This window comes from Paramisgurnus dabryanus, chromosome 7, assembly GCF_030506205.2.
Source record: "Paramisgurnus dabryanus chromosome 7, PD_genome_1.1, whole genome shotgun sequence".
NCBI classification, from domain to species: Eukaryota; Metazoa; Chordata; class Actinopteri; order Cypriniformes; family Cobitidae; genus Paramisgurnus; species Paramisgurnus dabryanus.
Genome location: NC_133343.1, coordinates 8,132,835 through 8,149,473, shown reverse-complemented (window position 1 = coordinate 8,149,473; position 16,639 = coordinate 8,132,835). Strand labels below are relative to the sequence as shown.

The 16,639-nt window shown below is 37.4% G+C and overlaps 1 protein-coding gene across 2 annotated transcripts; it reads right to left on the bottom strand.

Moving 5' to 3' along the window:
• Positions 1–2,189: 2,189 nt before the first annotated feature.
• Positions 2,190–14,150, bottom strand: LOC135717904 (uncharacterized). Of its 2 annotated transcripts, none has more exons than XM_065240230.2 (10): positions 12,719–14,150; positions 11,823–11,928; positions 11,500–11,646; positions 11,104–11,276; positions 10,686–10,822; positions 10,462–10,555; positions 9,879–10,211; positions 7,299–7,473; positions 6,905–7,026; positions 2,190–5,025 (listed from the first exon to the last, which is right to left on the bottom strand). In XM_065240230.2, exons 2-10 carry the CDS (start codon positions 11,905–11,907, stop codon positions 4,705–4,707), a joined length of 1,587 nt encoding a protein of 528 aa, XP_065096302.1. In that variant the 5' UTR covers positions 11,908–11,928; positions 12,719–14,150; the 3' UTR covers positions 2,190–4,704. The 2 variants fall into 2 exon arrangements, with proteins under 2 accessions (XP_065096302.1, XP_065096304.1); XM_065240232.2 differs by having other exon boundaries at positions 11,104–11,261; positions 12,719–14,148.
• Between the last annotated feature and the right edge of the window lie 2,489 nt (positions 14,151–16,639).

Below are 16,639 nucleotides of genomic sequence, written 5' to 3'. Positions count from 1 at the left end.
CCAAAATTGTGGTTTGCGCAAGCTGTTACTAAATCTGGCCCTTAAAGGGGTCATATGATGAAATTTTTTACATTTGTAAAATAAGTCTTTGGCGGTCCCAGAGTCCGTATGTGAAGTTTTATCTCAAAACACCCTACAGATAATTAATTATAGCATGTCAAAATTGACATTTTATAGGCCTGAGCAAAAATGTGCCGTTTTGGGTGTGTCTTTTAAAATGCAAATGAACTGATAAAATGCAAACACTGATCGCAATGATGGTGGTTTGTTGAAATAAACATGCTTCATCTGTCAGTGATTTTTACTTTAATGTTTAAAATTAATTAATTAATTTTACTAATTATTTGTCTTTAAATTACAATTTTGGTTTAGTTTCGATGAAGGGGTACTTGAGCCTTACTGATAGGGCTGTGGGGGTACTTAGGGCTAAAAAGGTTGGGAACCACTGATCTAGATTTTGTGCGCACGTTAAATGAAGCCTGTTCACGTATACGAAATATTTTTTTACTTCCTTTTAATAGACAATCTATTTATAAATAAGTATGAATGTATATATAAACATGCCTGTAAGAAATATGGATCCACAAAAAAACACTGTCTACCAATTCAGCACCATTCCCATGGACAGCAGCTGCTAATGTTATATGTGAGAAAGGTGTTAGTCTTCAAAGCACGCTATGTTGAATTAGAAACAACGTTATTGAGAAAGGCAGCACTGAGTATAAATGTAACAGGTATTATGAGGTTTTAAGTAGCTCTGTCTCTCAACACTTACTACTTGTCGAATTAGAGCTACACGGGTTTAAACAACGGTTCAGTTTGGTGTCTGGAGATCAACTGTGTTTAACATTGTAATGCAATTCTGCACCAAGGTTTGCCGTCATGCTTTTGCACAGTGAAAGAGGGTAACAGGCAGGGCTGGACTGGTAATCTGGCATATCTGGCAAATGGTATATAAAAAAGTGATAGACCAATGGCTGTCTGCAAAATGACGGTGATTACACTGCAATAAAATACATTGTGGGCAGAATTTTTAGGTAGCTACATCAAACTTTTAATCACAGTTTTTATCAAACATATTTTACTAATTCCAAACCAAATTAATTTTAATAACTAGACTAAAAAAAAAATAATTCATTTAATTTAATAATTTTTTTAAGGTAAGTGGTTGCAATCAATTTATTTAAGCTACATTTAAACAAAAATGTTATATTTTATTTTACTTTACTAATTTTTTTTTTTAAATGTAACTTAAATAAATTGATTGCAACCACTTACCTTAAAAATTTATTAAATTCAATGAATCATTTTTTTTCAGTGTACCATCAATTTTGTAAATAGAGCATTTATAAGTAATAAATTATTGTTATTGATGGCTGGCTGGAGAAAAAGCACCTTATATTCAGGTGTGCAGAATTATTACCAGTAGTCACATTTTCTTTTACAGGTAAAATGGGCCAAAAAAAGCTTAACACACACTGGACATACTGTCCATAAGAAAGATGCCATGCATGGAAATTTGCAAAATTGAGGTGTCACCATTAGACAAGAAATCCTGATTCGGGCAGCAAGGTTATAAAAATAGGATGAAAGGAAAAGATATATACAAAAATGAATGTTAGTTTTAAAATTACTGTGGTTTGGAATTGGTAAAAGGTGTTCAGGAAAAAGTGATCAAAATACTCTGCACACACTGTAATGGGACTCGTGGTTCTGCCGCAAGACTGCCACTTTATTGTAACATTTATCAGGTCTCAGTGTTATCATACACAGCAAAAACGTCAGTGTTAATTCAACTCCCATAGTGTTAAATTTAACACTTTTCCAGAGTTTATATAATCGACACCAGTTCAGAGTTAAAATAACACTTTGGATAGTGTTAATATTTTAACACCATAATAGTGTTAAAAATTTAACACTCAGAGTGTAGTTTCTTAACACATTTAAGAGTTCTTTTTACACTAAACATGAGTTATTCCTTTTCACTGGGGGTGTTAATTCCTAATATTCACGGTGTTATTTTATGACACTTTAAAGTGTATTTTTAACTCGATATAGTGTTACCCCTTACTCTTAAAGTGTTAATTTATATCATTGTGTTTTTAACACTTTAAAGTGTATTCATGACAATTGTGTTACATTCAATGTTCTGAAAATGCTTTTTCACTACAAGAAAAAAGAAACTTGCAAAGAATTCATCGTTTTTAATAAAAGCAAATATCCAAGCACCACACAACTTGAACTCTATGCACATTTACAGAGAAAATAATGGTACAATATAAAGACTTTCATCTCCACCATAAGCACTTTGTAAGTCAAAAGGCTTGTAAATTTGAAGACAGTCTGCTTTTATCACATCTTTTTCATCACATTCAAACACATTGTAGGCATGAAAGTGCTCACTGAAATGGTCAACCATAAGCTTGTTCACTATGAAGTAGATCACACTATTGACTAAAAGCATTTTTTTTATTCTGCAAAACACAGGCATTTCCTGTTCTGTACCACTGCAAATTACTAACCCGGGTCTGTACTCTACCCCACTGATCTTTACCCAGTTAGTAGAGAAAATGTCTTTTGCTACAGCGGGCAGGGCTTGGGCAAACATTTCACCATTTTCATCATTGTCCACATTAAATGTTTTCAAAGGTCCGTACTCAACATGGTTTAAACGAGATGTTTCCCAATTGGATGCTATGGATATTTGATGTTTTTTGGCAAGTGATACTGTGATGTTCTTGAAGTTTTTAAGTGTGTTTTTGAAAACCCTGTGTTTTGCCTCAAATCTCATACTCCACATATGTATTAACGGTCCAATTTTTCGAATACAAGACGGGTAATGTAGCATAAAATGATGTTTAGGAATCAGGTTTCTACTTGGATACAAGTGTTTGAACAAGTCATGATGTTCCATTATTAAATGCTTCAAATGCACAGTCATGCCTAGTGTAATAGATGGAGAAAATATGATGTTAATTATTTGCAATAAGAGCAACAGCAAAGTCCAGTTCTGGTTTCCTTCTGGCACAATGTCACCAAAAATCAAAGGAATGTTTCTTACCAGACAAAGAGTCTGAATAGAGTTGAGTCCTATATTATTGCCTATACTGTCCAAGTTGACCCTTGTCGGACGATTTTTGCGCTCCAAGTAGCCATAGTCAAAAGCATAGATTCATGACAGAAGACCAGGTTTTGACAAAACATTTTCAGAGAGATATTCAAACAGTAACTTTATCTCATACTGAGCCACCCCTTCAAGTATGTCATGCATAATGTCCAAAGAAAAGTTGTGGCAAACATGGAAGTACTTTAGGCTGTTAAGAGTTGAATTCTTCTTTAGACCAAACACACACATCTTTTGTGGATCTGATTGCAACTCACTACAGTGCATTTCAAAAAGCTCTTTTCCACGCAAGATTATCTTTGGGTCATCCTCTTTGTAAACATTTTGAGAATCATCTTTTTCAATCAAACACAAACGACAGAAGTGACGTCCACTGAAAGACTCTGTAAAACCCATTATTCCATGCATCCCCAAGTTGTCCCCAGTTATCTGACAAATAGTGCCATAGACCTTTTCAGATGAGAAAGGCAAATCAATGCCATGACTCTCCAATATTTTGATGTCATCAATCAAAGGCTGTAAAATAGGATCAAAGCCATATTTTTTCACATCTTCCGTGTGAAACAATGCAACCAAATGAATGTTCATCAATATGGAGTTTAACTTCGGAGGCAGATTTCGGAGGACAAAATAGAGAGCACCAACTTTGTGAACACCACGTTTTGAACCCAGTGGGTTAGCAGTCTCAAAGTCATCATAGTAAAGTTGAATTTGCAAAGAAGTCTGAGTTTTTGAGAACAATGGATGTGACTTAAAATAACTTCCATCACAAAAGTCTTCATATCTGTCTTTTGATACGCATGGTTTTGAAAGTAGTTCACAAATATAAGAATTGCGGCAGATAAATTTAATGGTTTCCAAAATTGGAATGTAAACAAAAGTGTCTTTCACTGGTACCTGATCATAAGTACCTGTATTTTTATTTCGCCTTGTATCAAATCGAACTCCTAAATTTTTTTCCACTGGCTCCACAATTCCCCATTTTTTGTTGAAATACTTCATTCTTTTAGTTTCAGTATTAAAACTTACAAATGGGTTTTCAAAATTCTCAAAACTCTTTTCCAGTGTAGATCTTACAGGGTTATCTGTTGGCACAGCGGACAGTATTTCGTGCTTAACTTGGGAGTGCAGTCCACCAGCAAGTTCTTCCAAATCACTAACAATTGATGAAACTATACTATTTGCCATACCACCACCATGGAGTTTGGCAATAATTGTAGCACAGATATCTTTTGTGTTTTCTGTTAAACTTTGACCAGATCCATTGTTGTCAAAAAACCCAGCATCAAGGCTCTGCATAACACTTGTTCCTGCAACTTCTGTACTATTTTGTAAACTGTGAAAATCAGCCTGAAATGACTCTGAGGTTTCTGCATCACCACTTTGACAATAACACTTATGAACACTAACTAAATGGTTTTTTAAACCTGAAAATGTTGAAAACTGACGCCTACAATCATCTTGTGCACAAACTAACTTAAACTTGGTGCCTGGATAGAAACTGTGGCCGATTCGCAAATGAGTTATTAGGCCCTGGCTGGTAGCATGCAATGCATGACAAATGAAACATTTGAACATATTCATATGTCATTTAAAAGTTTGGCCCGCAACTCACGAACTCTTGGAGACTCATCTGTTGTGGTAACATCAATGTTGAAGACAGTTGTTTGCAGAAAAGTGTAGAAATGGACCAAGGACTCGTCATAAGACAAGTTAAAAACGTAGTGGGATTTAAACAGTTCATCAAAAGCACCCAATGAGCTGGTGGCTTGGCAGAGGATGAGCTGTTTGTCAACGGCGATGTAGAAGGTATCAATCGTCTTCCGAGTTCGGCCAACTGCAAGGATGTACGGTTGTTTACCCTCTCTTTCCTGCACATATTCATTGATGCCGCAGCATGACTAAAAGAAGAAGAAAAAATTATTATAAATGTGTACATCTTCAAGAGAATCTGGTACTTGCTGGTCCATGTTAATGTAATAGACTTTGTAAACTGTCCCTGTGATTCAAGATCATTTGCGTCGCTGGAAAAAACATTCCTCCCAAATAATTGGGACATACTGGTCAGTAATATCATTTAATTTGGAAGGAACTAGACTTGCTGCGATAGTCGGTGTTACCAGTGTTCAGCTGCAACACCGGTTACGTGCACTTGACCACCACAGCCCCGACCGTCGTTTTGATGTTGTATAGTAATAAAAACAATTTAGTTCAGTTAGAAATTACACTACAATTAAAAACTGTACATGTCTGCTCCATGCAGTGTAAGCTGAACGAGAGTCGCAGCACATATCAACAGCAGGAGTCAGATTTTACCTCACGGTCTGACAAGACAATGGTGTAAGATTTGGTTTCAAAGCAAACATTAAAGTGCATATTTAGGCGAGTATGTCTTTATACTTAAAGCGTAACTAAACCCCTGGTCAGAGGCTGACTCCACCCACTGCAATATTTGAAAAATGCAAGAAAAGTGGGCAGATCCCAACGGAGATAGAGGGGACGAACTAAGCTCGTATCAAGTGTGTGGTGAGATCGTAACAAGGGCGTGGTGAGCTTGAACCTGCTTACGTCACGAGTCATTTCTTGGACCCAACATCCAATAGGAAAATTCAACTGCAGTAGCCACCGTTCAACCTCAAGAGGGCAGCACTCAGACGTTTTTACACCATATATTGTAGTATTGAAACACTTTATATGCAAATGTAAAAAAACTTACTAAAATCAATGAACAGCACTAATAAAGCATCATTCTTACAGATCATTATTTAAAAAAAGTTGGTTTGGGGTTTAGTTACTCTTTAAGAATAATAATTAACCCAACACTCAAGCAATTGTTGCCCCCTAATTGGCGCTAATTTAAAAGTGAAAGTAAAATGGTCACGGCCATTCATAATGGTGCGTTACCACTGGAGGAAACCGCTTTTAGCGATGCACTTAAAGGACAAGTTTGGTATTTAACACTTAAAGTCCTGTTTTCAGACTCTGAAATTTGCGGCTGCCCCGAGAATTTTCGTGTGTTTGCCGTTTCACCTCCCACCTCTATAATGAGTTTATAGGTGCACTGAGACAATCCTTCCTAAAATGCATTAAACTTCCATTTACAAAGACATGAAACTCACCGAGTGGTCAGGGGTGTTCACTGATATGCTCACACAAAAATCGCTGCAAAAGATGCTTTTCAACAGGTTTTATCGTAGTTTTTACCAACTCCATTGACTTGTATTGGATGTGCTGTGAGGTACGGTATTACTCTGCCTCGGGAACCTTCTTTGTATTCTTGCAATTGGCAAAGGTGGATTATCGCCACCAACTGGGCTGGGCTCTATTATTCAAGCTCTCAGCGGAAGAATGTACGGGTGTGAGGCGTTTGGAAAAATAGGTCCACAACTTAACAACGAATGCTAAAACACCTGTTGGAAAGCATCTTTTGAAGCGATTTTTGTGTGAGCATATCAGTGAACACCCCTGACCACTTGGTGAGCTTCACGTCTTTGTAAACGAAAGTTTAATGCATTTTAGGAAGGATTGTTTCAGTGCACCTATACAGCCATTATAGAGGTGGGAGGTGAAACAGCAAACACCCAAAAATCCTCAGGGCAGCCGCATATGTCGAAATTTCAGTAAAAATTGTTCAATTTCATCATAAACGATCTGAAAACAGGGCTTTAAGTGTAAAATACTGAACTTGTCCTTTAAAAGCAACATATAGAAAGGAAAATCTATCAAGTGCATATAACTAAAAACTTGCCTGGAATGTACAATTGAGGCATAATAGTGTACCTTATGAAAATGCACCATTTTGTCCACTGCATCACTTGGACTTATTTTGGTCCTCTTCCGTCCAGCTGTGGGTGGCAAGAGATGGAGAAGCAGCAGCATAGAAGCGATGTCACTGTCCCAGTCTATCAGGAGGAAAAACACGGCATTAATAAGGAAAAGATAAAACTAGCTAACTAATTTGTATTATGAACCAGCGTTTCCGCTAAATTAATTCTGCCGTGGTGGTCTGCCACACAAAAATCATAACACCATGGCTGCAGCTTTAAAGTGAGATCCGATATTGTGCATTCTATTGTGTTATGTTTAAGCCCCACTAAAAGCATAAAAAACATTCTTGCACTTTCTAAATCATATTCCTTTCACAACACTGAACCATGCATGCTGTGTAGCTTACCTGTTTCATCGTTCTCTGCAAGTTTCTCAGCAGCTTTTAGAAGTCGGCACAGCTCAGTTGTCTGAGTCAGTTTTTTGGCCTCTTTGATGACCTTGGGCTTGAATGACGTGTCCCACTTCTCAAGCATCTTGGAGGCTGTTTCAGCACCAAATAGCAGCAGGAAGTCTTGATTCACCTGTTGATTATACATACATATACACATATATATGGGATATGTAACTTCGGTCCTGGAGGGCCGGTGTCCTGCAAAGTTTAGCTCCAACCATAATTAAACACACCTAAAGCAGCCAATTAAAGAACAAGTTCGGTATTTTACACTTAAAGCCCTGTTTTCAGATTGTTAATGATGAAATAGAACGGTTTTGACTGAAATTTCGACATATGCGGAGGCCCCAAGAAATTTCGGGTGTTTGTGTTTCACCTCCCACCTCTACAATGGGTTTAATGGTGCACTGGAACAATCCTTCCTAAAATGCATTAAACTTTCGTTTACGAAGACGTGAAACTCACCGAGTGGTCAGGGGTGTTCACTGATATGCTCACACAAAAATCGCTGCAAAATATGCTTTCCAACAGGCGTTTTAGCATGCGTTGTTAACTTGTGGACCTATTTTTCCAAACGCCTCACACCCGTACATTCTTCCGCTTAGAGCTTGAATAACTCTTTCATCGCCAGCGTTTTTAAAAAAAGTTGCCAGCCAGCGCCAGCGGTTTTCATGATTTTCACCAAAGTTTAATGCCTTCCAGAAAATATTCTTCTTTAAATAAATAAACATACAATATACCAAATGAAAGAACAGACCCTCTGCTTTCAAACAAAAAAAAACGTTTCATCCTACCTTTAGTGGTTCTTTTGCAATCAGCTTTTGAATATGGGCAGGTTTTTGCAAAAACACCATATTTTGAGCAAAAAGCAAAAATAATTCAATTTTTGTGACGGACTTTTCATAGAGATCCCATCCAGAGCGATCTTTAAAACAGACACGGACATGCAGCCGCTTGCCATAGGGCAATACTTCCGGTTTTAAAAAGTTGCGGAAGGGCCCAACCTGGTGGATAATAGCGGTATTGCGGAAAGACGGAAAATCTCGTCATTGGCGGGGAAGCGTTTTCTCTTAATTGACGAGATATCTCGTCAATGGCGGGGAAAGAGATAATAGACACTCCAGCCCAGTTGGTGGCGCTAATCCTCTATTGCCAATTGCAGGAAATAAAAACAAAGTTCCCGGCTGGGAGAAATACCGTACCTCACAGCACAACTAATACAAGTCAATGGAGTTGGCGAAAACTACAATAAAACCTGTTGGAATGCGATTTTTGTGTGAGCATATCAGTGAACACTCCTGACCACTCGGTGAGTTTCACGTCTTTGTAAACGAAAGTTTAATGCATTTTAGGAAGGATTGTTCCTGTGCACCATTAAACCCATTGTAGAGGTGGGAGGTGAAACACAAACACCCGAAAATTCTCGGGGCAGCCGCATATGTCGAAATTTCAGTCAAAACCGTTCTATTTCATCATAAACAATCTGAAAACAGGGCTTTAAGTGTAAAATACTGAACTTGTCCTTTAAGGTCTTACTTAGGGCTGGGTAAAAATATTGATTCATCAATGCATTGCAATTATTTGTCTCAATTCAATATCGATTCATCAAATCCTATGAATCGATTCAGCCCCCCCGGCCAGTGGCGGCGCTGTGGGCAACACTGTAGTGAGAGCGTTCCGCGTGCTCGAACTGATTTTGCCAAGGGGTTGATGTCCTCAGGGCAACATATTGTGTTGACCCAAGGACAAAATTTTTCTAAATAAAACCTAAACCTACCCCAAACCCCAACCATAACCAAACCCTAAAATCAGAGGGACATGATAAGTGAAAAACAATGGTCTAGAAACAGCTAATCCTTGTCGTAAGCTTAAACTTAAAACAAACTGTAAACTTATTTCTGAAATTCGATTGGTTGATTGAAATGTTGTCCCAGGGTCAACTTAATGTTGCCCTGAGGACATCAACCACTTGGCAAAATCAGGAGAGCCGTTCCGCGTTGTACAAGATGTGCTTTATCAAAACAGAAAGATCAAAGATGGCAAACAGCAGCACTTCTTTCAAGCCTGCACCATCAACGTGATCAAACATTAGTAATACTACACACATTATTTAAAAATATACTCGGGTACTTAATTGCTTGTGTATTTACTTATTATTGAATCGATACCAAAGCAAGCAAATCAATATCGAATAATCAAGAATCAAAATCGAACGGAGTTGTGAAATTCCTAACAATACCCAGCCCTAGTCTTACTAGAAACTTTTAGGCAGGTGTGGTGAGGCAAGTTTGAGCTAAACTCTGCAGGACACCAGCCCTCAAGGACCGAAGTTATATATGATGGCAGGGCTCAGTGCATTGTTAATGGCCCGCTTAATGATTTTTATCAATGTGTGGTATATTAAACCTGTGTAAATCAGAATAAAGATCTTGGGAAAAATAATACAGCCAATAAGACAGGAGTGTAAATGATTATGGTGTTTTCATGGCTAACATCCGGCAAAACATTGGATAATAAAACAAATATACAACTCACCAGTCCTTTGACATCTAAAAAGCGTGGAAATGTTTTGAAGACATCTGTGCTTCTTTGTGGGTCATGCACTAGGTCCTGACGGTGCTGAAACGTCATCTTCATCTTCTGAAATACACTTGCTTCATCAGGAGAGTGAACAAGAAATGAAATGGCCTCCCTGCAGGCATCTCCATCAAGCTGCTGAGGCAGTGTGGTTGCTGATCTTCGGCGCTTTGGTCCTTGTGCTTGATGCACTGAGGCTTCCTTGACTGGCCGTTTTCCTGAAGCCCTGGAAATGGTTTTAAGGCGCCACGCTAAATATCCAGTGCCCTTTTCCCCATCATAAAAATGCTCCTGTTCCATTTAAATGAATAAACACAAAATCATCTTACAGAAAGTGCAGATGCAGCATTGTGAAACAAAAGAACAATTACTTTAATTTTAAAAAAATCTATTAATGTAGGGCACTATCATCGATATTATTGTTGATGACTTTTTTTTACTTTATAAGCAACTGTAGTTATTTTATAATGAACACTACATTGCCAAAGCCCTTTTCTGTAAATCTGGTGCTGTGTTTTCTCAATAAGATTGTAAAACTTACATAGCCCTTTGGAGAAAAAGGATCCTTCAGTGAGGGAAAGAGAGTAATAATTCCCAGGGCATACTTCTCCTTCTGCTGACGGGAAGGAATCCTACTATAGAGTAAAGAAAGTCAATCTTTAATATTTTTTCTTTATATAGTACAAGAAACATTAGTTATATCATTAACAAGATTACAGCCTTTTTTAACATTCCTTTGTAATAAAAACCTTTTTTAAATCATACCCATGTCTCTCAGTAATATCACTCGCCAATATGTTGACAAGCTGTCTCCGAGTGCGGTGCATTAGTGAATTTTCTGACTTGTACTCTTCAAGAATATCCTCTCCTCCAGGCTTCTTAAGCAAGGCCTTTTCGACCATCTATTCACATAACAGGAAAAGAAAAATATATTTTATTGTTCAATTCTTTCTATTAGATAAAATCATTAGAAAAAAATATACCACAACGTGTCTGTAAAGAGGGTGAAAGTTCAGATGAATGTCGAAAAACAGCAGTGTGGTGAAAGGTAAAATTCTAGGAAGGGGCAAATTAATAAAAAAAATTTATTTTATAAAAAAGCAAGTTTGGAACCAAATGCTTTGATTGGTGATAATCTCAATTTAGTGATAGTAAATCAAAGTCGTTTTCAGGTCTCAATTACCTCCTTTGCTGCCTCTGACATCGAACCCTTTGTTGCAGAACTGTTAGTGTCTTCTTTGCTGGATCTATTTCTGCCTGTGGAAATACCCAGTTCTGTGGGGTCACAGTCACTTGAAGAAAGTGACATGGTATCCGTGAGGGAAGATGGTGTAGAATGATCTAAAGGAGAAAACTCTTTAAAAAGAGATAATTTGATTGACTTAACCTTTTGTGGCTTTATCCATTTTAGTATAAACATTTTAAGTAACCCTGAAGTATTTAAAAAAATATTTTTAGTAATCAGTAACAAACTTGACCCAACCTTGCCCACTGCCATGTTCGTTCCATAAAGAAAGGTCAATGTAAGCTGCATCAAAGAGCCCTGGCCATTAACATAAGTTTTCTTAATGACACCTACCTTCATCTGAAATGCTGTCACGTACTGTCAGGCATATGTCTGGATTGGCCTCCAACAGCTCTAGAAGAATGTCTTCCTCTACTGCTGTGTCAGTTTCATCAAAAATGTTAAGTTGAGCTGTGTCAGGAAGCCCAAACTTGTTTTTGACTATAAAAAGAGGTAATGTAACCAGATAAAGTCACCTGGACCAAGTTGTAAATCACACATTTTAATAAACTGTTAAATACAGCCAAAAGTATTTAAATACACAGACAATGTTGTGCGGTGATTTGTCGCTAAATTGGCTACATATTTTGTTTGCCCTTTAAAGGATGGCTATTTACCTTCCCTGATGAATTCTAAATAGGTGAAGCCTGAGTGCAATTTGATGTACTTCTTGATACTGTGGTATTTCACCTTCAGCAACATGGTAACATCCTAAAACTGCACCTAGTGAAAAAAAGCAATAAGTGGTTCAATCTTAACTGCAAGGAGATGTTAGCTTATGTTTAAACAAACAGTGAAGATTGCTTATCATATGCAGGAACAAAAATTCTGGTTTGCAAGCATTATTAAAAGTTGAAAACTTGTCGTTTTGTAGACACTTGTCATTTTTCATGCTTTTAATCTGGATCATGATGTTGCTGTTTCAGCATACTTTTAACCATTTAAACCTACAGTCGGCAACTGTGGAGGATTGAGAAGATTTCAAATGTTTACAATTTTCATGCCCCTCCCACACTACCACCGAGCAACCCCCCATCGAGCTCGTCATCATCAATGCGTGTGAACCAGTATTACCCATAGATATGTATTGTTACAGCGGAGTCTCTAACGTCATCACCTGGCAGCCATCTTACCTCAGACAGCTCGCCCACTCGTAGCATTGAGTTTAATGGTGCTTGTACTTTTAAATGACCATAACTTGCTCAGTTTTCTACCGATTTTCAAACAATTTGGTTTCTTACAAACGTTATTAGCGTGGCTATAATTCTGGATACTTAAACACGTTTCATGAAAATTATTCATAAGTATGCAGTGTCATAGGTACATCTCTGACGTTTTTAACAAACCAAACCGTTTAGAAATCGGTAAAAAATTGAGTTAAATTGAAGTTATGGCAATTTAAAAGTACCTGCATCATTAAAACACAATGCTACGAGGGAACGAGCTGTGAGGTAAAATGGCCGCCAGGTGCGTACGTCGAAAATACAATCGATGGTTAATAAAGCACAATTACCTGTCGAGATGTGGCAAGCTCTGCATCCAGCTTGAACCCTTTAAAATCTCGTAAATCCGGATTCAAATGCCGGTCCGATATTGATCCTAGTTTTATTCCGGGCACGGTCGCTTTCTATGTTTGTGTTTTTTTCCTTGGTTGTTCTCCTAGCTCTGGTTGTTAACCACCGAGGAATCGGAAATTTGTTAGTGAATGTTTTCTCTGCCATCACGCTGCGTTTAATCCAACACACCGGTGAACTTCAGGCGGATGCACGTGATATTGTAATGCGCGCGAGGGGGAAGGGTGGATCTATGGCGTGTGTAGGAACTGTGATTGACAGGCAAATTTACACAGCCCTGCGCCGATTGAACCGGGAGCAGTGGATTTTTGCCAACCTAATAATATGCTTTAGTCTAGGTGGAAGTAGAAGCGCGGGGTTTTTTCTTAAACAGTCTAATTGATGTTATTATATCGGAGCATAGTGTCGGTTTCAGTTAATATGATAAAAAAATCTTGCCGACTTCAGCATTAAGCAAGTAAATCACAGCAGAATTAGTTTATTTTGGGTTCATACCACTTGTACCGTTATTCGTATTTTCCCCGCGTCACTGCACGCGGACATGCATCAAGCATTTTAAAACTGACGACGACACCACATAAAATGGCGTTCATTAAACGTTACTAGACAGAAAACACCATTAAGTTGTTAAAACACTAACGTCATTTCACCGTTTTACAGTTGTTGAACTTAGACTGTTAAAGACTAACGTTTAAGCTTCCTTATAAATTGGTTAATGTTCTCAACATTAAAACAGAATATTCCTGACAGAAATGTACTCACACCCCTTAACCGTCCGCAAATTAAAAAAATTAAAAGCAACTATGGACTGCATCACACCCCACTTAACATTAAAACATTGTAATAAAGACTAACATTCTTTATAAATTGATGTTTCTTACCTTTTAAACCGAATAACGTTATTCCTGACAGAAATGTACTCTCTCACACCCCTTAACGTTAACCGTCCGCAAATTAAAAAAAAAATAAAGCAACTATGGACTGCATCACACCCCACTTAACGTTAAAACATGGTAATAACGACTATCATTCTTTATAAATTGATGTTTCTTACCTTTTAAACAGAATAATCCTGACAGAAACGTACTCTCTCACACCCCTTAATTAACTTAACCGTTCGCAAATTAAAAAAATAAATAAAAATCAACTATGGACTGCATCATACCCCACTTAACGTTAAAACATTGAAATAACGACTAACATTCTTTATAAAATGAGGTTTCTTACCTTTTAAACTGAATATTCCTGACAGAAATGTAATCTCACACACACCTTAACCGTCCGCAAATTTAAAAAAGCAACGATCGATTGCATCACACCCAACTTAACCTTAAAACTTTGTTTAAATAATGACTTACAACCTTTATAAATTGATAAATGAGGTTCTTACCTAAGAAACTTTGAATATCCAAATCCCACACGGTTTTCTTCAGTTCGTTAAATTCACTGCCACGGTAACTTGGGTGTTGTGACGACAACTTCCCGCTCGTCGTCTTTGAGCGCGAAAAAAGTAACTCAAAATTAGTGTATGCTCCTGACTCCTTGAAATAACGCCCCCCATAGAGCTTTTTTAGCACTGCAAGTGTTAAAATAACACACAAATCAACACTCATTCACTCTGAATAATTTACACTGGGAATTTAACTCAAATTAACACTATAGATTTTGCTGTGTAAGGTGGTCAGAATGGTTAGTTTAAACATTGTGCACACTCACAGGCTAAGACAATTAGCCGATTTTTAAAACCTGCAAAGCCTTTTACAGTGCTTGCATTTTTGTAATGTCACGTGTCAGCTCTTATGCTTTTCTACTTAATCATGGGCCAGTCTGGGCCAAAATGCCAGTACTTTATTTTTTGCTTCTGTCATTTTTGAATTGTTGAAACCTAGCGCTTTAGGATCACAACCAGTATAGATTATTATGTGCATATACAGGTATGTGAGTTTTGTCACACGTATTTACACATTGTTGTGTGGAGAATTCAGTAAATCATACAAAACCATACAATGTTACAGTGTAATCGTTTCAAATCATGTTAAATGAAGCCTGTTCACGTATACAAAATATTTTTTTACTTCCTTTAAATAGACAATCTATTTATAAATAAGTATGCATGTATGTATAAACATGCCTGTATGAAATATGGATTCAGAAAGATCGCTGTCTAGCAATTTAGCACCATCACCATGGATAGCAGCTGCTAATGTCGTAAGTAAGAAAGGTTTTAAAGTCTTCCTAGCAGGCTATATTCAATTAGAAATTAAGTTAATTAATTAATTGAGAAAGGCAGCACTCAGTATAAATGTAACAGGTGTTATGAGGTTTTAGGTAGCTCTGTCTCTCTCCACTTACTACTTAGACTCGCACTTTTACTGCGGCACGGCTCTTGTCAAAAGTGTTTGTATAAGCGGGAACTGCTTTATTCGTTTTATACACTTTTAGGCATTTACTTGTCGAATTAGAGCTACACAGGTTTAAACAGCGGTTCAATTTAGACATACAGTAGGCTACACTCGGATAAATGTAGTGTGTTTACACAATAGAGTTTGGGTTGCGCTGCGGAGAACGCGTTATGGTATTTTATTTTAGCGCAGATGTTTGGAGACCGACTGTGTTTAAAGGAGCATTTCCCCCATAGAAACATAAATTTTTATTGAATGTGTGTCATATTTGTAGTCGAAATGTAACATACATTTAGAATTTGGTGCCTATTTGACCGAGAAAAGGGGTGTTTGATTTATGATTTTAACATCATTAAAAGAAGGAAGTGCAACACTGAAATCTATATGTCTCCTGTCTCAGCGGCAACTGAGGAAACGATGCATGACCATTAAAAAGCATGACTGGGGTTCTAACTCGCCAAAGCTTAATGCAAATTGGTGAAGTGTCCCTTTAACATTAGCCTAAAAAGAAATTCTGCACCACGGTTTGCCGTCATGCTTTTACAGTGAAAGAGAGTAACAGGTTACGTGCCAGACAACTAGTCCAGTTCTCTTCAGTACACAGCTAAGCTTCACCGAAAATGACTACAAGTGGCCACGATTAGACTGCTGCACGGTGCTCTCACTCACTCTAAAGCCCCAATGTGACATAAAGCGGTTTTACAGTACAGACACTAAACATCTATTATATATGCAGACACTTTTTTTTTAAAGTTTTAAAATACTGATTATTTATTCAGGGGTTTTACCTTTATTTCTGAATATGGAAAGATTACAGAAGTCTGAATTTTTGTGACCCCGTTGCTGCGGCCATTACAACACATCCGAAGTGTAAGGTGGTTACAATATTACAATTGTGAAGCATCTTACTCAATTCGTCCTTGGGAATGTGTTTCTGTTATATTTGTTTCTTTTTTTAATCTCTTTGAATCTGATTCAGGCTCAAACTGTAAGACAATACCGATGACATAGGCAGTTTACAGAGACAATTTTGGCACATATGGTGTATGTATACTGCAACTAACAAGAAACACTACTGTACTTAAAAATTGTACACGATACAGTAAGTGTATATACACTTACCTGTAGGCCAGTGTAAGTTAATGACCGGCACATATGGTGTATGTATACTGTAGCTAACGAAAAACACTACTGTACTTTCAAATATTAAACACGTTAAGTGTGTGGTACCTGCAGGCAAGTGTAAGTCATACTTATACCATACGTATATGATAACTAAGAACAAACATTACTGATGTGATATTTTGGTACTCAGTATCTTTGTCCTTTAAACCAAGCATTAAATAACCGTATGCATTAACTACTGGGTACATTCACTAGTACGTCCATGGTAACTGTATGGAAACAGGACTGTAAAATAAAGTGTTGCTTTTTACACAGTTATTTCATAGGACCTAC